The sequence below is a fragment of the Copadichromis virginalis genome, linkage group LG16 (assembly GCF_057382275.1).
Source record: "Copadichromis virginalis isolate Kocher_CV1m ecotype Utaka linkage group LG16, C_Virginalis_male_GT1.1, whole genome shotgun sequence".
Taxonomy (NCBI): domain Eukaryota; kingdom Metazoa; phylum Chordata; class Actinopteri; order Cichliformes; family Cichlidae; genus Copadichromis; species Copadichromis virginalis.
Window position 1 is genome coordinate 12,333,073 of NC_140633.1, and position 23,108 is coordinate 12,356,180.

Below are 23,108 nucleotides of genomic sequence, written 5' to 3' on the forward strand. Positions count from 1 at the left end.
TTTTTAAAAACAACATTTTTGTCAGGTTGTCAAGCCAAACATGGCCCCGTTCAACAGTTTGAAAAGTAGAGATTTGATGCTTGTGTTTGTGATTCACACAATATCAGCACACTTTTTTTTTTAAAAAAAATGTAAAGACCCAAACAAAGGAAACAGTTGATGAGAGTGAAACATGAGTGAAATCAGGAGAGGTTACAGTCTGTTATTTTGGTCCTCAGCTGTCTCTCACAGCACTTTGTTGCTTCTCAGTGACCCAGTATGTACACATTTACACACAGTGTCTGTATACTGCACATGTCATGGGAGATGGACTATTAGCCTCAAAGCTGCTGAAGTGCACACTGATTGAAGTCAGGAGGACACGGACATTTGTATCATGCTACTCTGAGTCGATCTGCATTCACTGTACTATTATCTGAAAATCTGGACCTCCTGAGTGCAACACTGTGATGCCTTTTATTAAATGATGAGGTTTTGCTTGGGTTTTGTGTGCTCTTTGTGTGTTGCAAATATATAGTGCTGATGTCAATGAGATCCAACAAATGTTTCAACAGAAAGCCAGTGGCATTGTTCCTCGTGCTTTTTGGATTAATGTAGAATATATGAACTGATTTAGGATAAATGATTTAGATATTTTCTGAAAGCATAAAGGCAGATGGGAAAACGTTGGGCCACCCAGCAGCTTCTGTTCTCTCAGTTTGCCCCTTGCAAATGCGTAATTGTTAATACCGCGCCAAAAACTATTCAACAAAACACATTCAGTTCTGGACACAACACAAATGCAAAATGCTAACTCATTTCCGGGTGTTTCCCAGCCCTCTGTTATCAGCTTCATGTAGTAATTGGTAGTTAAAGTGTATTTGTACCCTTATGTTTTGGCTCTTTTGTCATACACATGTGTTTTCACAGGGGATCAACGGGTGTGTTCCTTCTCTGTACCACAGCAGAGACCGGAGGACCGAGCTTATCACAAGAGGAGTCATCACTTCAGAAAAAGAGGCTCTGCTTCTTGGTAAATGCTTCTTACTATTACTGGCTGTCAGTTTAGCTATATAACACATGGCTGAAACCAGAGGCGGAGCCAGACATTTGAAACACCCGGGGCTTAGCCCTAAAGGGTAGTATGCATGTGGGATGGGGGTAGAAATGACTGAAAGATTGGGCTCTGTTTTGAGTTTTGTTCAAAAAAGAATGACTTCATATAGGAAAAAAATATATCACATATGCAGGACACCTTAAACTAGTTTTTTAATTAAGCAGCAAGGCAGAACAAAGTCGGGGCTGTATCAAGACACAGGGACTAAACCCCAATTCAACCAGACCCAGAACTGATCCAGAATTAAAACAGGACTACAACAGTTCAAAATCAGGACTACTTAGGACTTAACCAAGACAGAACCAGAATCAGAACTAGATGATAGTAGCACTAAAAATCATCATAGACCTGCACTACACTTATTTTTTAATTCTACCAAAGTCCACTATTTAGATTGAGAAAAGTTTATATAATTATTTAGCCTTGTTGTGCAAACAAGCCTGCATAACTTAATAAATGTAGAATTTGAAAAATAACAAACCTAAAAAGAAACACTAGGTACGAGATACATGAGGACCTATGATACGGTGATACTTTTGGTAAACAACCATTTGACTAACATGTGTGTCTCACCTGCTCTTGTTCATCTCTGTTCCTCTCTCTCCCTCTTTGTGCTGACAATCATCAAATATACAGTTGAAACCAGATATTTATGTACTCTTCAGATAAAAACACTTTTTTAAATTGTAACATCAAATCAGACTAAATGTTTATTTTTTTTAGATTGATAAATATAAAAACATATTTGTTAACTTTAAGAGTAAAGAGAGAAACTATCTGTATTTCTTAATTGTAAATGGCACCAAATTGTATTCAGAATTGAGCCACACTTATGGAGCTCCACAGTTCTTTTCCTGGTGTTTTGGTTGACATCTCTTGATTTTCCCATGTCACAGAAACAGACTCTGTGTTTTGCCTTATATGCATCCACAGGTGTGCCACCAATTTACTCACATGGACTCTACTAACCTATCAGAAGCTTCTTCAGCTCAGAATGGAATCGTCTGGAGTTTTCTTATTAATTAACAATAAACTTAGTGTATATGTGCTCCTAAATTTGATGAAAGTGATAAAAATAGAAAGATCTCTCTCTCTTTATTCTGACATTTAACTAATTCAAAAGATGTTTCAATATTTATCCAAAACAAAACAAGTTTACTCTAAATTGATGTTTAACAGTAAAAAAATGTTCTTGTGTTTTCCATAAAGTGTATGTAAATATCTGGTTTAAACTGTGGATATACTGCTGTGTACTGAAATCCCTCTTGTTTTGCATAGAAATATACTGAACAGCATACAAAGCATAATATATAAAATAACATTTACCTGAGTTTTTTCTTTGAAAGAAGCCTCTAATGTCCATTCTTATATTTCAGTACATAACTGAAACCGATTTAGTCGGGGAGGGTAAGAACTGAAAATATGAAATAAACACACGTAAGCTAAGACTCTAAAAAATAGCATTTGTTCGGCTTTTCATTTCGCCATTTGTTGATTCACTTGAAGAGCAAGTAACGTAATATTGGTCAAGTGATCAGTTTGATATCAATCTTTCGTGATGCACCGTCAGAATTTACATTATTTGTACGGTACGAATGATTTGCTTTGGTACCTGGTCAAACTTAGACTCTCCTTAGTATGGCTGGCTCCGTTTCTCCAACAGCGCACACAGGCAGCAGCTGCCCCGCCCCCTCGCTCAGTCGTTTAGTGCCTGAGCTCGGATCATACCAATATCAGGGGGGATTCACGCACAGTCGTAAATTCCCACAGTGTGCACTATGTGCTTCGAATATTGTGTGTACTTTTTGTTTTATACAGTTGTCAGCCAGGCATCTAACTATGAAAAAAATTACACTCCAGAAGACCCCGGGCTTCTGAAAAAACAACCCGGGCTTAAGCCCAGTAAGCCACCCCCACGCTCCGCCCCTGGCTGAAACGCACTGGTCTGAGTTTGAAAAAATCTCTCAAGTATAGTTATACCACCAAACAAAAATGGCACAAAAAGCATGTTGATCATTTTTCCTCACGCAACAAGCATAGGTTTGGTTCAGTTTGTCCCAAGTGCACCTTTTTTGCTTTCTTCTGAAACTATTTTGGTTTTCATGTGAAGTATGACCCTGATGGACAAAAGTAAAACAGTATGTTGGATGTGCCACGCAATGCTTAATTACATTGGTGGAAACTAGTATGTTAGCGCAGTTAGCTCGTTAACGTGTTGACCGTCCAGCCCCACGCACGGGGCGATCCGCGGTAGCTCGTTGACGGAGATTTGCCGTGTTGTGGCTTTAACGTCATTTCAACGAGATTAACGCTGACAGCACTAGTGGGAACACAACGAATATGACTGCACATTTACTCCGACAGCATCCTAGTGCAAAGACAAGTGGAAGCAGACAAAAACAACAAGCACGCATGCTACAAACTTTACCCGAGTCATTTAGACAGCCGTTAGCACAGGATTCTCCTCATGGGGACCTGATATGTTTAATATGCTGCTGAGAATATAACCCAGAAGAAGCAGATAGTATAGCTTTTATTTTGGAAAGAGCCATTTCTCTGTAATAAACTCTCTTTTCCAAAGATGAGTGATTCCTCAATCAGATATATTTATTTTTTTTATTACTTTGTTGTTTCAGCAACATTAAATTTAAAAACTGTACTTTTGAGTTAAAATATATATTTATAATTTTAATAAATGACAAATTAAAAAGGCATGAACATTTTTTTGTATCGAAAAAATATCGAACCGTGACACCAAAGTATCGAATCGAACCGAACCGTGAATTTTGTGTATCGTTGCACCCCTACAATAAAGCTATCTATAAAATAAAGTATAGAAAAAGAGATATAAATATAAACATAAATATAAAAGGACACAAGTGTTACCACTAATGTTTCTGGGATGTTACTGATATTATAGGTGTACAGATGTGCACACGTTGTGGCGTACAAAGTGACAGAGTGCATTGAGGTATGGATGAGACGACACTGAAATAAAACCCCTTTTGACTTTTTGGTTGAAATCTGTGAGGGTTTTTTTTTTTTTTATTATTTGTTCCAGCAAACAGTGTCAGGAATAACGCAGAAGTTCACTGACAGTATGGTCCTGTTGTACCCAACAGGCAACACTGTGGCCAAATAAGCTCTCAGAGCACTCACTGCTTAATCTTTTACTCTTTCTCACCTCAGATCGTGAGGCTTCTGCTCTGCAGAGGCTGGACAGCGGAAGGAAAAGAGAGACTTCAGTCAGAAAATTAATCTCCAGTGGATATTATAACCTGAAGTTTTTCCATATCCTTCTTCTTGTTATGTATTTCAGCTGGCATACGAAAGGAACAAAGTGAAAGCTTGCTTACCTCTCCATTACGTTATCAGTGGAAATCACCGGTATAAAAAACCTTTTTACCCACAGAGCAGTTAGGTCTTGGTCTTCTCCTTGGCTCTGTTTTCTTCCAGCCCAGGAAAGATGTAAATCTAATTTGGCTGCTGTGTGAGCAGAGGTGAACGTGTGAGAGCGCAGATTCTTGCTCGGAGTGATTTGTTTCCAGCCTCTGCTCATTCCAAGAAACTCTCCCAGTACACAGCTCAAGGTGGATTATGCGCATAGTTGGATTATGAAAGTCTTTGACTGGAACTTACTGACAGCTTTCATGGCTAATTTAATTTCCAGAGAGACTGTGCAGGCTGTGACGCTCATTCAAGCTACACGTGTGGACAGCAGCACCCTGATTACTTTGTAAGTTCAGCGCACAGCACAGTTCTGAGAGTATTCGTTAGCGGAGCATTAAAGATAACTGAACGTGAGTGCGCAAGAGTGCTTGACACTTAACTCGTCTCAGCTCATACCACCGCTGCCGTGTTAGGCGTAAACATAGCGTCTGCTGTCTGAGAGCTTGGAGAGCTCTCAGACCTTCTTCTGCAGGAGAGACAGAAAAACAAAGTGCCTAAAGCCTGCTGTGGCTCCTTTCTGTTTCTATCTTCTTCTAAAATCAGAGACGTGGATTTCACTCTGTGTTGGGCCCCCATACAGCAGCTGGACACAATTCATTTCTGCTGCCTTTGTTTCCCTCTGTAAAGCCTCGCGTTACCACAGACCATGCAGCAGCGTGGAGAAAAGCACAGGACGATCTGTATTTGTCCACAACAGAGCAGAGCGGGAGGAACAGCAGCACATTTATCTCTCTTAGTGGCGCCAAGAAAATCCAAATATGAAGGAGCGAGGAGGCACAGCTCTCTGTCTTCCTCCCCTGCTGCTGCTGCTGGGAGATTTTCATCAAACAAACACATTTTTAAAGGCATGTGGCTGATTTTCTCACACAGTAAAATCAAATAAGACAATAGAATTTACATTTAGCATTTTAATTTGCATATCAAAACACTGAGTGGAAGTATTTTGAAATGTTATGCTACCTATTCTCCCTGTTTTATGGTTCTTGGGCATATTTGCCTTTACTGGATAGGGAAGACGGGAGAGTCACACACAGTAAATGGTCCCGGGCAGAATCAAGCACAGGTCCGTGCAGCCTTTCAGCATAGGAGGTCACCAGGTGAGCCTTGCAGGGAGAATGCTTCCACATTGACTGGCTTTCTGACTAACTTGAGTTAAGTGGGAGTGGGTTATAGCAGAGGCATTGCGGGAGAGACACAAAGAATCCACAATTCAAATCTACGGGAGAATTGCAAAGTCAGATTCTTTTTGAATGAGTGACCAATGGAACTGAAGTTCATTTATATAACGTTCAAAGTAGCTGACCCAGTAGAGCTCAAGATGGCTGCTCAGTTGCAAGGCTTCTATGTAGGACTTTAGATTATGAAGTCCCCTGACTCTGACAAAACTCTTTTTAATTAATGAATTAATTTAGCCTTGAGTTCAGCATTGTTGCTACCGCCATCTTGGTTTTTTAGAACCAGAAGTGACTTGTGTCTAGGTTAGCTAGCTAAGGTGAACCCGAAGACCTTACGTGTGTCCCCATAAAGGTGCTGCATAGGCTGTCCTTCGAAGGCTGGAAGTGTTGGACCGTCTAGTTTACCAAATGCTGCTCCCTGCACCTAGCAGCCGTGACAGTAGCAGCTACGGACATTGGGCACAGTGTTGTTTTACAGAATAGAAATAGAAATCTTTATTTAATATTTTTTGTTTTACTTTTACTGGAGAAAACCGAGACCTTTTTTTGGCATGTGATGTATCAGAGACTGAGAGACACCACAGCCATGGGCTGAGTCCTTTTAGCAAACGGTTGCCAGTAAACTAGTTTTGCTAATGTAGCTCATGAGACTAATGTCATTTCATTTTGACAGTACAAATATAATAGATCCAATATTATATTAATTATTTTATTATCATATATTTTATATAATTTTTTAAATGATCTGTGGGTCAGGGTATGAAAGTGTATGTGTGTGTGTGTGTGTGCAAGGTGTCTTATTTGTACAAGGGACAGACAGAGGTAGGCTGCACAATTACTGCTAAGTAACATGCAACTCTTAATACTATAATAAGCAAGGTAGGCAAGTCATCCATGTATGTTGAACCTTTTGATATCAGTGTGTGAATGAAGGTGGAGAAAAAAACAGAAGGTTTTCAAGTGACAGTAAATTGTCAGTTTAGATGGTATGTTTGTTGCATTTGCACGTCTGCAAGCAGTCATCGAGAGTCTGGGTGCACACGTAAAAGAATAAATTGGATGCTCATTTCATACAGACTGTATGCGCTGTGTCGTGATGTTACTGTGTTCCACATCTATGGCTCAGTTATTGCTGTGTGGCTGCACAGATTGTTTTCTGCTATTGACTTGTTCAAATAGTCCAACCAAACACAATAAACAAAGGAGCTTTTTTAGCCATCAGTAGGTTTGCCAGCATGCTTTCTTTTGCACATTTGTGGAACATTTCGATACACACACACTCAGTTGTAGCATGTGTTCAAGTTTGTGTCCACTGTTTGAATCACTGTCTGCAGACACAGATGCCGAAGCCACAAATTGCCATGATTCATAAATTAGTCCTGGACTATTTGAAATGCCAAGCCTCAAACTTTAAACATTAAAACCATTTTAAGGCTCCAGTTATACAGCTGCAGCACTCCCTTTCTTTTGAATAAGAGGTCATACACAGAAAAATAGTTTTTTCTTACCTTTTGTGTTGTCTGTAGAAGCTAAACGATGGTCAAAAGTTTTCAAGCACTCATCATGAATGTCAGTAATTTTGAGCTTTTAATGATTTCTTGAACAGTTTTTTTTGTCCACTCTTGGCAGAATTGAGTGTGTTTAAATTAGCTCCTTTCCTGCCATGAATCCAGCTTTTAAGCGTTGTTCACAAATTTTTCAATAGAGTTGAATGTGGGGCTTTGTGAAGGCTTTTCAGATGCATCCTACACACAACAACAACCACCTCAGGTCCTGGCACTTTCAATACAGGGGAGGCATGATGAGCCGATGGAGCTCTGGTGTGTCAGCCTCCTCTGCAGCTGCACCACGAACCACGCACGTACATGTTGTAGTTTCATCAATTTCTCCAAACGCTCCTAAACTTTCCTTTGTATGCTTGTCTCCTCTTATCAGCAGTCAGCCCTATCTTATACATGTAGAAAATATTTCAGTTGTAGTTTGGATTTGTTCATTTTAACTCATTTAACTCATCTAAAGAAGTAACAGGTTTTTTATTTTTTTTGTGCGCTACTTTTAAAACAAGAAGACAAAGATTTGTACCACTTGTATATCGTGACAGTAAATGTACTGTTAGCAGGTGTCTTCCTGAAAAATAACTTGGATCCATAGTAAATACTATGAAACTTATCTGAACCTGCAATTGAAATAGCCTGGACCCAAATGTCATACTGCATTCGTCGATTATGTAGGTTTTTTCTCCTCCCTTTTTCTAAGTTAGAGTTCCTTGGTGCAAGCTTGAAATTTAACTTCCTTTTTTAGTGCACCCACATCCCTGCCCCTCCTCCAGCCTACAGTTCTCTGTGGCACTGTTCCATGTGAGCAGGCCTGGTGGAAGAAATTGAATTAGGCCCGTCTGTAATTGCAAGCGTTTCGCCACATAAATCAAGGAAATAAATATTGGCTGTGCTGGATCCTCCAGGGGACGCCACTCTATTTCTTTACCCTTACCCAACCCCCACCATCATCCACTCCTTCCCCCCCTCCGCATGACTGCCTACCTTTGCAGGACCTCTCAGAAGTAATCAAGTTGAGAGCAGTTTCTGCTCTGGCCAGCATTTTTATGGGGCTGCTCTGCCATTTGTTTATTGTGCAGCATTTCATGAGGATGCAGATTGGCTGCTCTGCTGGAGCCTGAACCTTTATATCTAAAAGTCACTCTAGTGGATCTTACTTCTTTGTCAGCTCAGTGTGTGTGTGTGTGTGTGTGTGTGTGTGTGTGTGTGTGTGTGTGTGTGTGTGTGCACACGCACATTGGCTTTATTAGTTTGCTAAGCCTGTTCTTGAAGCACTCATGAATACTGATGGTAAATACTAAATATACACACTTGCAGTTTTCAAAGACCACATTTGCCTCACAAATACTGCATTCAGAAATCCAATGACAAATGTTTCTGTCCAAATGTTGAACAAATTTAAAGTAAAATCTGCAAATGAAAATGGGAATGAATGCTCATTGAAATATTTGTATGCATTGTGTGTAATATGCTGGGGTTTTTTACTGTTCCATCCTTAATTGAGGTTTAGATGTTTCTCTATAGTTTTGTTAACCTTTGATTTACTTACTCATCATCTCTGCCAGTGAGATGTTAGATCGCTCCCATGCTCATATTTTCATTGCACTGAACCGCAGGTTTATCTAATGGCCCTTCTTCTCCGCAGGCATTATATCGACCTTCCTCCATGTCCATCCATTTGGGGCCAACCTCGAGTATCTGTGGTCGTACATACAGAGACTAGACTCCAAGGTAAATGTCATTAAAAAACAACATGAAACATTCAGCTACATTTCTCACTAAACCCTATTAAAGAACACATGACATAGAAAATGTATGTAATACACAAAATACTCATGAGCAACAAACAAGGGATTGCAAAGGCATAATCTATGTAACCTTTCTTAGAATTGGACTGGCCATTTCTAAGAAGTTCTCTGGGTTTTGCTCGAGAGTAAGCCTATGGGTGCGTCAGTGCTTTTAGATATTTTTATCAAGCAAAAGCACAAAGCAGCATACTGATACTAAGGCACAAAAGAACACACACTAGGGCTGAACGATATATCACATTTGCGATAATATCGCGACATGATCAAGTGCAATTTTCTAACCGCAAAGGCTGCGATTATACTGCGATTATATTATACAATTCATGGGCTGCATCCTCCTGAGGCCGCATTTGTAGACCGATTACGTCACAGCGACGCGCCGAAGGCTGTCCAAATTACTACCATATCCCAGAATTCATAGCGCGGCCCAGCCAAACTCCAGTTTCCAGCAATGGCGGCCGCTACTAATTTTTAAAATTACTCATACTAATCTTTCTGGGTCACAAAATAAACTTTTAACATATTTTCAGGCGAGAAAGTAGTTGTGTAAACATCAAATATCTGCTCGGTTTATCAAGATATCCCATATTTGCAAAAGCGCTTCGACGTTTTCAGAGGCGTCTGCTACCCACCAGCTCGACAGCTAGCCGGGAGCTCGAGGGTTACTGATGCGGCCGAGAACGGCACAACTCCCGGCACATCATTTTCAGATCACCGCGGAGTTTCGCTGCTCGGGTTAAACGTAATATATAAGTCACTTAGACAACCTAAAAATGTTATTGTTGGGCTTTTTTCAGTGTTTTGTTTGTTCGTGAGTAAATCGGTTTGGCTGAGATTAAAGTTATTAGATTAGATAAAATAAAACTTTATTAATCCCCCGGGTGGGTTCCTCCTTGGTTTTCACACAGCTGACTAAACGTCAAACAGAAAACTTATTAAACAGAAGTATGAGACAGTCGAGAATTTACGCCAGTGTCTGGTTATATTTTAGATAGCAAGAAGCAGACGGCCGAGTTTATTAAACTCCACCGAGACAGCGGTGACGCTAATCAGAACTAGACCGTCCAATTTCACGCCTTTAAACTTTAAAGGCGTGTTTGTGTGTGTGTTTATACAATTGCTATTATGTTTGCACTTTATGTGTAATGTTACTGACTGCAGAGATCAGTAAGATGTGTGTATTTTTTATTTATTAGTTTTATTTATTTAATATTATTTTTTAATTGAATGACTGTCTAGTAGTTCACAGATGTCGAAAAACTGAGTGTGGTAAAGCCACTGATTTATTTTATTTATATTTCTGCAATCTGCACATTGTACTGACTTTCATTTTAATGTTTACACCAGGGTTCCTTGTCAGCACTTTATGCTCAGATGTTTGTAAGCTAAAAATAAACTATTGTGTATGTTCAAATATACTGTTGTGATTGAAGAAGTTAAATAAAAATGTCAGTCATCAATTCATGCATCACCTCATGTCATCATAACAGAGGTCTGTCTTCCAGGAAAGAACAGTTTAAAATTAATGTAATATAGTATTGGCCATACTATATGATGTATTGCTTGTCTTTGTTTAATAATACAGAAGACAAATACCTTAAAAAATAATCGCATATCGCATCGCAATCGCAATATTGGGGCAAAAAATCGCAATTAGATTATTTTCCATAATCGTTCAGCCCTAACACACACATAGCAGTTTTACTTTCATTTCATTCATCTTCGGCAACAGTCTCACATACAATGCTTAACAAATTTAGTATAACACCTATAATGATTTATATAAAAAGTAATTTTTCAGAAATTGTATATAAATAACTGTAACTTGCCAACTTAACAAATAATAATAATAATGTGCTTTACAACTGCTTTTTCCTTGTTTATATGTAAAACATTTCAATTATGTTAGTGATAATTATATTTTAGCATTATAAATATCACGTAGACTAAAGAGCTTGCACATATTAGTGAATTAACCATTACAGAAACATAAAAGATGATTCTGATAATTATCCAACAGGTTACTTTATGGTAGCTAAGCTGCATTTGTCACAATGCCACAAACTTCAATTCATTTCTTTTCTCAATTAATTTCAGTCGTATTTATATAGCATCAAATTACGATAACAGTCACCTCAAGGTGCTTTATATTGTAAGGTAAAGACATCCTGAGTTTAGATAGCGGCTCTGTGTTGGAATATGACACTGAAGAAGATAACAGTGGAGGAAGCAGATCCTTAAATTTAGTTACAGCCCTTTCAAAAAAATATCTACTGTAATCAGATGTATTTCCCACTGCTATGTAAACCATTATTGTAAATATAAATGTTATTAGGGAATGATCACTCAAAGGCACTACATCAGGTAAAAAGCATGAGAAATCAGATAGAAACAGATACGGTTGAGGCTATAAAGTTCGAGTTTTTTGGAGCCTCAAGTGGCCAATAGAGGAACTACAGTTTTTGGCACTTAAGTGTTGGCTTTATAATACAGCCCTAGATGTTGCCAGATGATAAAGATTTGCCATATAACAACAAAATGTGTCTAAAAATTATCCAATTTTCTTTGGTTTTTAATTAATCTAGTGAAGGTTGTACCTGCAAATCCAAGGTAGGTCTAATGTGTTTTCATAAGACCCAAAGTACCAAAGTGATATCCAATATGATATGAAAATCAAGAATAAAAGCCCCTGTAGTTTGTTCTATGTCAGTCTGATTTCTCTTCCTCTCTGCTGTCGTCGTTCAGGTATCTGCAGGGGAACTGGAGCGGCTCATGGTCCGTCTGCCCAGTATGTTCAGGCAGGAGCTGAGTGGCGTCGGTGCAACTCTGGAAAAAAGATGGAAATTCTGCGGTTTTGACACACTGAGTTCAGCGTGACACAGGAGTGGCGCACACACACACTGCGAAGACACACCAACGTGAACAGATGTGCACAATGCCTCGGACCTTTAATTCACATGTGTGTGTGCGCATGTTCTTCAGACACACGGCAGTGCAGTAGACAACAGATGACGTTCACTCAAGCAGACACTGGAAACTGTGAAAGCGACGGATTTTTTTTTTTTTTAGAATCCCAAAAGACATTTCACCTCTGGATGCTGGGTTCAGGTGAAATAACATTTCTTTTCCTCACTGCAGATTGTCACCACGGTGAACTGCAACAGGGCGTTATAGACTATCGTCGGTCAGCGCGGAAGACACACCCTCTGTCTGTCCTCTGAAGTGAATCATGGTCCTTGGTGTCTTGCTGTCGGTGCAGTTTGGAGTCTGAAAAATCCAGCAACAACCGAAACATCACAGACAGAGAGTTTAAAAAAAATTTATACCAAAGTTGAACGTTAAAAGATTTGATGCCAAACCTCATTTCCCTGGCAGATAAATCATCTCCTACTTGGTCCAAGAACTGGCTGTGCAAGGGAGTTTTTTGCTGGGCTTCCTGTGGCATGATGGGACCACAGATAGATCACTTCCTCTTAATGGTTTGGAAAGGACTTTGTACACCAACTCTAAATCTGTCATTCAATAAAAACACATACAGAGCCCTTTAATTTAATCTTTACTGCCAGCTGATTGTAATCTTGTGTTACTTTCTGAATGTGGTGGTGAAACAATATCTAACATTATTTGTGTTGCATTTTCTCTATATTCATATTTGGGGTTTTCAAGCTTTCAGGCAATTCCCTGACTTTGTCCATAAGGAAGCGATTTTCCCCAGAATTTCTACTGGGGTGCAAATTATGTGTTGCCTCAGAGAAGATTTGCTGCTTTTAAGGCTAAAGTAAGGGAATAAAAGTCTGTGTGCACAGTGACCACCACAGATTACATGAAAGGACGGCCATTGCACAACTAACTTCAGCCTTACTCTGCTAGACTATCAGAATACAGTAAATCCCCCATTCTGTAAAAAGAGTATATCTGCAGAAAGGAGTATCTGAAATAAGATTTTTTTTTTAAGTAAAAGCAATTTAAAAGGTCAGTATACAAGAGATCTATAGGGTGTTAGAAATATCATATGTGAGAACAAATAATGGTGAGAACATGTTTGACACTGAATTCTTTAGGTATGCTCATTGCATTAGTTTCAATTAAGCTTTATTTATACAGTGCCAAATCACAGCGTCAGTGCTTTTTATATTGTAAGGTAAAGACCCAACAATAATACATTCTTGGTGAGGGGAAAGAGCAGAGAGAGATGGGACAAGAGACAAACTATAGTGATAATGTAAATAGATCTAATCCCAGCACAGAACCCTGTGGAACTCCAATCACTGCAGCCCGGTACCTTTAATACCTGTGGCCTGTTCTAATCTCTATTTGTGATTAGAACAGATCATATGTCTGTGTCACATGATCTGGAATTGACCATTTCAATTCAATTCAATTTCAATTCAATTCAATTTTATTTATATAGCGCCAAATCACAACATAAGTCGCCTCAAGGCGCTTCATAGATACGTACCTGTCAGTGATAAAGTACCTTATATAGTGCTAGAAGTTTACAGTTTTAAGGCCAGACTACCCTGTGGGATTATATCCGTGAAGACTACGTGCAGTATAAGGACCTAGATTTTGCTACTCCTGATCAGAGAATAAGCAAGCCAAAAATCTTCAAACAGACATGTGCTACTTCACACCTGGGTACCATCGCAAAACATCTTGGATACATTTACCGTAAATAATGTGAGCCTCCATTGTTACTGGATGCTAGTGTTTACTGAGTGACAGTTTAGGGTTGGTGTGTGAACATGAGTTCGTATTTATTTCTTACTGCCAGATATTTTTTAATTGAAAAAATAATAATATACAGGCAAACTGATGTGGAGTTTGAAATAATCTGAGTGACTAAGTGTAAAAACACTCCAGGCCTGTTAGGTGCTCCCTGATGAGGACACGGACACTGGAAACAGGAGGGTTAGAGGAAGGAAAGGACAATATTTGGGGGGGGAAAAAAACGCATGAAGATGATGGAAGTAAAGAAAGAAAAATTGCTGATTTGTCAAAGACCGATGTGAGGGATCGAAATTCAATCATTCTGCTTAATTTATTTCATTATATTGTGTAAAGAAGCTGTTCACAGAAGGCAGCAGACTGAAATGTTCCACTGCCATATTACATATTGTAATTAAATATGGTAAAATGCAAAAAACATGACCTAAGTGGTGCTACTTTTTTCAAATACAGTATACAAAGTTAATGACTGTGACAAATATTTATTATCCTTCTGACTAGAGCGAAGGGAAGAGATCATGATGTTCGTCTGGGGACTGAAGATGATTTTTGTCATTTCTGAGTGTTTTTAAAGACCACAAAGCTGGACATGTAGAAAATACAATGCTAATGTTATTTAGCATTGCACTCCCATTAATGTTATGGGTACTCGTTCTCCTTATTTAAATATCTAAATATCTTCTTTTCTAAAAAAGAAAAAAAGAATGGTTGCACAAAAGTGTGGCTTGGAAGTGGAAGAGTGGAGTGCTCCACGTTTTGAATTTCCAACAACAGGCTGATACAAGTTAAGTTTGAACACGTTACTATAATAAAATACTTCTTATCACTTGCTGCTGTCTAAATCCAGATTGTGAGTTATATACCGACTGTGTATTTAAGCTTTGCTGTAGATCAGTTTGCATTAGTAATCTCTGCTTTTGTGTTGTTTTGGGTCTAAACGTTCACGCACTCCAGCAAGAAAAAGTAAGGAAACAAGTTTCATTTCATTTTTTTAGGGTATTTAGCTTCCCATTTTTTAAAATTTCAACCTTTTGTAATGAAGTGATATTTTGCAGATGAATTCTCTACTCCATGCTTCTCTTTTCCCTGTAAATTCTCCATCACACCTTTCCTTGACCTCATAGTGTTTTACACTGAGGACATATAGAAAGCGTTATCAGTTAGAGTACAAAAGCTCTATATAAGTAACAGTCTGGTTACCAAATGGTGGTTAGAGGCCTTTTTTTGGACTATTTAGAAGTATCCTGACCACATGAGGAGCTAAGCTTAAAACTAAAACAGGAAATAACCATCGACACATTGAGAGAGACAATGATGGATCCACAAAAGCAACATGATGCTGAAAAATATGTAGCGAAACAAGAACTGAAGAAAACTGAGGAACCAAAATTTAACAAAAAAAACAAAACAAAACAATCATGGATAGTACAAAGCCCATGATGGACATTTTGTGTGATTTTTTTTCCCACACAAAACTCAACAACCAGTTTAAGAAATACTACTTCAAAATAAAGTTTTAGCTGCTGGTCACAGCATGGATCCCAGTGTGTGACAACAGAGATTTCCAGTTTCAAGTTTCTGAAAGTTGCATTTTGAACCAAAGAGGTTTGGGGGGAAAAACTTGGATTTTCCTCCTGGGAAACTGTGAAAACAGCAATTTGTGGACAAACAGTAAATCAGGGGTTGGAAATATTTAGTTGGGTATTTAATTAGGGTAGGCTGTAGTTTTCCAGGCATGGTGGTGCCTCGGTAATATTTTATTCTTTCATTTATTTCATTGCATACATTTAACACTAGAAACCAGACCACAGATTTGGTGGTTCTGCTGGAGCTACAGCAGTACACATAAATATAGGTTTAACAGAAACACTCATACGCTGAGGTATTACATCAATAAGTCTTGCTACACACACTCAGCCCTGAGATCTGAGTGACAGGAAACACCAAATTGATTGATTGATCGATCATACTTTATTCATCCCGAGGGAAATTGGGTTAAGGCTGCCAGAATTTAGCTTAGTGTGATGGTCATTTTGCTAACTGCATGTGGGACACCTTGCTGACCTTTTCCCTTTAAATGTTACAGGGTTTTATGGGTTGGGAATGACATTAAAAGTGCATTTGCAGTTATTTTCACAGCAAATTTGTGGAGAAAATTACAGGTTATGGTTTTAGTGATGTGGAAGTAAAGTTTTTCTTACAGTAATACCTCTGCAAAGTGAAGCTCAGTGCAGCAACAAAACTAAATAAAAGAAGAGTGTAAAAGGAGACTGTAAATAAAAGTATTCAAACTTTACTTCTCTGGGGAATCCAGCTCACAGGATGATGTAAAAGGCTGTTCATGACCACAGAGCTGCTACTGATGCAACACGGACGTAACACACGTGGCTGCTAATGGAAACATGAGTGTGGGTGTATGTGTATGCACGGGGTATCTAAACACAAATCTAGGGCAGAGATTCACTGTCAAACACAATCTTTGCTAAAGGCTTTTTTAGCATTTTGTTCCTTCCCTGCTCACAAATCTCTTTCAGCTCAAGAAAAATTAATTCCATGGAGGAATCACTGACTCACTGAAGTTCCTGCAAAGGAATTCACACCCGTTTTCATGGATATATTGCTGTACTGCAGGCACGCCGTCTCTTCTACTGCAATCCCTCCCAAACCCGCAGTTCCTCTTTATGTGCTGAGACTGAATGTGAAGCAAATTTTAGAAGTGGATGAATCAGATAGAAAGGCAATGGAAAGATGCAGATGAGTGCACACAGATAAACCGAAGCCTCAGTTTCTAGCTTTTGATTGGTTGCTCTCGAGTGTGTGAACCTTCACGTTCCATATGCTTTCTTTATGGCCATTGGTGGTAATGATAACCGTGCACCCGCTCTCTGTCACTGGAAAGCATTCGTGGAGGAAATATCAGATCATTGCGATCAATATTTTAAATCTTGAATGCTTCACTTCTGGTTAAAATGTAGTCGATAGTGGTAACATTGAAGTGGTTTACAATTAAAGGTCACAGAATTCTGTGTGCAAAGGAACAAACTCAAGTTATTTAGATAAAAGAGTCGGGCAATAACTGACTTTTTTCATAATTCTATAAGTGATCTATAAGATTTTGTGCTGCACAAGGCAAAAGTCTCCCTCACAGTCATGTTGTAGAAGATGTGCTTCAGATTATTGTTCTGCTGCCACATTTTGGTCCAAGCTTTAGGTGCCGAATTCTAAAATCATTCATTATTCTAAAGCGTAGCATTTGATTCGAGAATTTGGTATATGGAAGAGTTCCTACTCAATGACAGAAAGATGTCCTGCAACTGCAAAACAAGCCCAAATCATCACGCCTGCTCGTAGCCGAAAAATAGCTTTACTTTGTTGTCTGGGTCAAGTTTTCTTGCGAGAGACAGAGAGAGGCGTTGAAAGGCTGCTCCAACGGAACTTATTGTTTTGGAGGAAAACACGAACACAGCGTACAGTCGAGTCTTAATAGCTTACTTACAACTGGGCTTGTCAGGCACTCTTCTTGGCTGCAGTGGTTATTATTATATTTACATGCTTCCAGCTCCCGTTTTTGCTCGATGACAGCTCGTCCTTTTCCACTCTCCTTTTTCTCCCTCCTCGCGCTCACAGACACATAACGGGTATGGCAGTCCATTCTCCCAGCAGCACGGACTATACTGCCCATGAGGCTACATTCGTTAGAGCTGTACCTGTAGCATTCTGCCTGTTAGCTTAGCACAACAACAACAAAAAGGTGCTCTCTCACCCAGGAAACACGCAGAGAGAGAGCGTCACCCTGTAACCATAGCAACCGTAACGCTGCCGCCTGGAACAACAGAACGTAGCTGTCAAACAAAACCCAAACAGTCCTGACCCGCGACAATATGAAACAGGAAAGTACCGCCGTGTAATCCATTTATCTCAACAAAGTAACTGTATTCTAAATACCACCTTTTTAAACGGTAACTGTAACGGAATACAGTTACTCATATTTTGTATTTTAAATACGTAACTGCGGTACATGTATTCCGTTACTCCCCAACACTGTAGACAGGCAAGTCCAACAATTCACTCAGAAGTGCAATTTTCCAATCGTGCTCGTCCCTTGCTCCCAGTGCGTTCCGTGTTGTAACTCCCTAGTGTGTGTGGTCCCCAACTCTTCTCCGCTCGCCTTTCCTGGAGGAAGAAGGACAATCCACAATTAGCCACACACGCTAGCCGACTACCAAGACCACACGTCTCGCACAGACTATACCAGTCAGGAATAATAATCCCACGTCGACTGTCGCCGCGAGTCCCGGTTAAATACCTCCGTCTAGCCCGGGAGATGATTACCAACCGCTGATCAGGTAATCACCTGCAGGTGCAACAGCGAGGACGGACTCCCGATGACGACAGTCGCCAGGTCACGCCTTTCCCACGGCGCGCACTTCCGTAAACAGCCCCGAGGACCGGGGGGAGAGAGAGAGAAGCAGACACACCCACACACTCTACATACAAACGTGGACAGAACAGTAGATGACACCACTGCTCACGGACCCCCGAGTCCTCCAGAGCCGGGTCCGTGACAGAGTTATTCTTATCAGATGCCCGAACCACCTCATCTGGCTCCTTTCGATGTGGAGGAGCAGCGGCTCCACTCTGAGCCCCTCCCGAATGGCTGAACTTCTCTAAGGGAGAAGTCAGCCACTCTTCGAAGGAAGCCCATTTCCGCCGCTTGTATCCGCAATTGAGAGCTTCGCATTTACACTCAGCTCTCTCTTCACCACGACGGACCAGTACAGCGTCCGCATCACTGCAGCTACAGCACCAATTTAACATAAATGTATTTGAAAAAAAATCCAACTTTAAAACCTGCATATGTCTGTCAGGCACATTTACTCTGAATTTGTCATTCTCAGTCGCCTTTCTGTCTTTATACTCATTACTTTTAATAATATACTGTATAATCAACGATAACAAAACCCCAAGGACATGTTCACAAACATGAACTGCCTGCAAAAAAAGAGTTTGATACAATAACTAAAATGTTACAGTACAGAATTTAACTGTTCACCATACAGACTGTACAGCATCATTTCACTTTATGTACTCTTTGTCATTTAGCTCATTCATCATTTTCTAGCAGTGACACTCTCTGTTTCCTCTATAATTAGTACTAAATTACTTTGGAGTTTCTCTGAAATATTGTTGTAATTTATACATAATGTGATATAACCACTTTAGTCAATCAGACACAGTCTCTGTGGTTACTCCTGTCGTCATTTTCAGGAATCAATTTCAAATCACTCATGCACCAAACTCCAGCGTCTCTATAATGTAACCTTTTGACATGGATTTGAACGGCAGCATTTCTAAACGCTATTTATTCATTAACGCCTTAATTTTTTTTCCTGTTACATTTTACAGGCTGCTGTCAGAAGAAATGAGGAGAATGTGCCACATTAGTTTGCATTATTAAATTACAGACAGGATGTCTTGTCCCAGCACCTTCCCCAGCGCTGCAGTTTGTCCACAAGTTTAAGCAGCAGCCTAAAAGATTTTACAACACGGCTGCTTCTGCTTCCTCTGGGTCTGAGAGAAGAGAGAAACCAATTTCGCAATTTGGGGCAGCGCTTTACTATTTATACACCACTCCTGAACAGGGAACACGCATAATCACACTGCGGCCCGTGCATGAGAGGAGGGATCACGAGTGGGGAAGGCTGACTGCAGTATTTATGGCCCCGTAGGTTTACTGTGTCAACAGCAGGCTTTTCTCTCTCCTCAGATCCCTAACTGTTCATGTCTCCATTTGTACACAACAGCTGGCAGTGGCTTCATTCCTCACATTCACCCAGGGTTTCTGTTTGGCTGTTGATTTATCCATTTGCCATCATTGTTCCGGACAGGAAGGAGTTGAGATGATGATTCAAAATGCGTCAATAAGTGCTACCAAAACAATTTTGTAACCTGATTTACACATTTTTTATGACGCTACTGATCCACCTGCACAGATGTGGCAGTAGGATTAAAGCAACCACAGTTTTAAGAAGTTACCTTCCTGCATTCCCTGACATTCATCTGACAGCTTGCCAGAATCACTTTGAGGCTGACCAAAAGCCGTTAGTTTATGTTTTTGCCTTTTCTGCACCTCCTCCACAGATCTGCATTCCTCTTCGCATGAAGTCAGCTGCTCCAGAGTTCCTTAAGCTAACCATGCCCGATAGGACTTCCTGTTCAGCTTGACAGCTCCTTTATCTCAGGTGTCCTCCATCTTCTTCAGGGATTACCACCATGACAAGTGAAAAGCACCAACCAGCTTGCAGCCAAAACTCCACACCTTAGCAACAGAGATGTGGACTTGTTGCTCAGAATGCTTTTAAAGGTCTGTCAGAGGGGAAAGTTGAAGATCCTCCAGATTCTGCCAGATGTTCCCAGCACACTCTCACTATCCATTAAAGTGTGCCAGTTTTGTCCAGCATTCTCCCCACCACCTTATCCAAATCAAACCCAGCAGAGCTGTCAGTTATCAGCTGACAGCTCTGCTCCTCTCTTCACCCAAGTGTCCTGAACATACAGCAGGAGAGCTGACGACATGTTTACAAAACTGATCATCGACCTGCAACCAAGGGTGTCCTGGTACCACAGACACTTATGGATATCCTTGTGTTTGAACAGGGTTTTTGTTACGGACAAATAGAGGTTAGCACAGAAGTCAAATTACAAAACACCTCTTGGGTTCAGATCGAGCTCATTGCTCATGTGAGTATCCCCCAGCAGGACAATCGGGTCACCAGGAGGGGATTTCCAGCACCCCAACAAGGCCAGATACTCTGAATTATAATTTGGCACATAATACAGATGACAGTCACTCACATTCCCAGACACAGAGATCCTGGGAAGCATCCCTCTTGTCTAATGGAAAGAACCCCAAAGTGTAGGCGTTGAATTGGGGAATACAAGTAAACCCACCCCTGCTCACTGCCTCTCACGTTGGGCAACCGCACTCCAGAACCAAGGCTGTGCGTTGAGGCAAGCCTAACTATATCTAACCAGTGTCTCTCAGTCTCAAACACTAGCTTGGGCTCCTTTGCCACCAAGGAGGTTACATTCCACATATCAAAAGATAGTTTCAGCAGCCGGGGATCAGACTGCCAGGTGCCAAGGCCCCCACTTCTTACTGACACCACACTGCACTCCTCTACAGCCCTTTTTGCAGGTAGTGGGTCCACAACAGGGGTGCTTTTTATGTTCATCTTAGCTGAACCTGGCCCCCGGGCCCAACCAGCAGACACTTGGCAATGAGGCCCTTCCCTGGGGCTGGCTCCAGGGTGAGGTCCTGCTAAGCCTAATCCAAGCAAAACACCATGGTTTATAATGGTCTCGTGACCCTTCTGTGCAAAACTCTTTTTGCTTTAAACCAGCATGAAGAGTGTGTGAATGTCTGTTTCATGAAGTTACAGATACTCCTAACATGAAAAGTTATGAGGGGAGCAGTTTACACAGCAAACATGGAAGGTTACATGCTACATCTGACCTAAAATATTCTTGAAATACAGCAGAAATCTGGAGCATATTCCTAGCTGTGACACTTTCTTACAAGCTATCACAGTGTCTGGTTTTCAAACCATCCTCTTTTCAAGGCGAAGCAGTAAATAAGAGCTCAGCAGCCAGCTGTCTTCCCGCCAAGAAAATCTGCTTGTTCAACATCCTGAAGTGGAAGTGTGTGTGTCGCTGGCCTATAAATAATGCGTGCGGCAGCATTGTGAGGTGGCAGAAGGAGCGGGCCTCCATTAGCCGCACTGCATCTCTAATGAAGCCTGTTGACAGCGGCTGTAATTAGCCACAGCTCTTTGTGTTCTCTTTGTTGAGTGCAGTGTCGAGACGTTCCTTCATATCCCCCGCCGCTGTCATGTCTAGTCACCAACGCCTGCTTGTCACTACACCTGGCAAGCATTACGGTGGGAAATCTCTTGGGTGAATTTCTATGTGGGCAGTTGTGATGCTGCTTCTGGCAGACAGCTGTGTGCAACTGTAAATGACGACATCAGATGGCGTGTCCAAAAGAGCCCACAACCTTTTTAAGTGAAGCAAGTACTGAAAAGGGGAATAAAGTACTGTTCACAATACAGTTGTTGGCCTTTTTCCAATTACATTTCTGATTCTGTGCGAAATTCATTCAAACAGAGTTCCCAAAAGTGGAATTGACATGTGAGAATAGTGTGTTTTACACACTACACCTCACAGCCCATGGTTCACCAATTGTGCTAGATTCACTTATTATGCAAATATACTCTTTATAAGGTTGGGGAAACCTGCAATCAGCTGAGACTGAAGAAGTCACATTCGTCATGATTGACGAAAAGTTTCTCCCACTGAAAACGCTACGTCCAGATGAGCACAATCAACTTTTTGGGATTTCCTGGATGACTGAGCATGCATCAAAACAGTGTCCCTTATGTTACTAAATTCAAACTATTGATTCATTAACATGTACATTATTAACATTTTGCATCGGGTGATAGTGGGTGTTGCCCACTTTAGCCCATTATTCCCTCAGTGGTGCTAGTTTCAGTCATCATGCAAATGTAATTTCTCCCACTGAAAATGCTTGTCCAGATGAACAGAATCAACTTTTGGGGGCACTCTTGTGTAGCTCTGTTTTGGGTCTCCACCTTCAACTACTAGTTGCTCAGCTTTGCTCATTAGCTTTGCTCTGCATGTAACTTTTGGAATTTTTGCAATTTCTTTAAATATTGCATCTGTCCTTGGAGTGAATTTGCTGGGACATCACAGGAAAATTGTTATCTAGGGAAGAGGATGCCATGTTCAAAGTCACTTAAATCAGCGGTCCCCAACCCCCGGGGCCACGGACCGGTACCGACCAGTCCATAAGTCGTTTGGTACCGGGCCGCGAGAGTTGAGGCTCGGGTGCGAAATTTACGGTTTTTATCGTTAACTCGGTTTTGCTGTGTCTTTTTCCGTGTTGTAGTTGTTTGTATTATTTTGAAAGAAATATTTAAGTGTTACCATAGCAACCAGAGAGCATTAAAGGGCAGAGAGGAGGACGTTACTCAATGTTGTTGGTGCATTTCAGGAGGACGCTGCTAATAAAGTTACACAATTACACAGTGAATTGGCATTTCAGTGATTCCTGAGATTAGGGACAAAACAGGTTTTAATTTTCTAAAATATATTTTTTGATTTTTCAAAAACATATTTACATATAATTGTTACACAAAGTTTTGGCTGTCTCACCATGTTTTGGTACAATCTCCCAGGTGTAACATTTTTTAATAATTTCTGTTTTTGCTGG

General features: G+C 40.5%; 1 protein-coding gene across 3 annotated transcripts in view; it reads left to right on the top strand.

Moving 5' to 3' along the window:
• enox1 (ecto-NOX disulfide-thiol exchanger 1) overlaps window positions 1-14,644 on the top strand; it is a 142,581-nt gene extending 127,937 nt beyond the window's left edge. For all 3 annotated transcript variants that reach the window (XM_085435367.1, XM_085435368.1, XM_085435369.1), the window contains 3 exons: window positions 910-1,012; window positions 8,923-9,008; window positions 11,831-14,644. In XM_085435367.1, coding sequence (XP_085291493.1) covers window positions 910-1,012; window positions 8,923-9,008; window positions 11,831-11,962 — 321 coding nt within the window. In that variant the 3' untranslated portion in view covers window positions 11,963-14,644. The remainder of the gene's footprint in view (window positions 1-909; window positions 1,013-8,922; window positions 9,009-11,830) is intronic.
• Window positions 14,645-23,108: the final 8,464 nt, after the last annotated feature.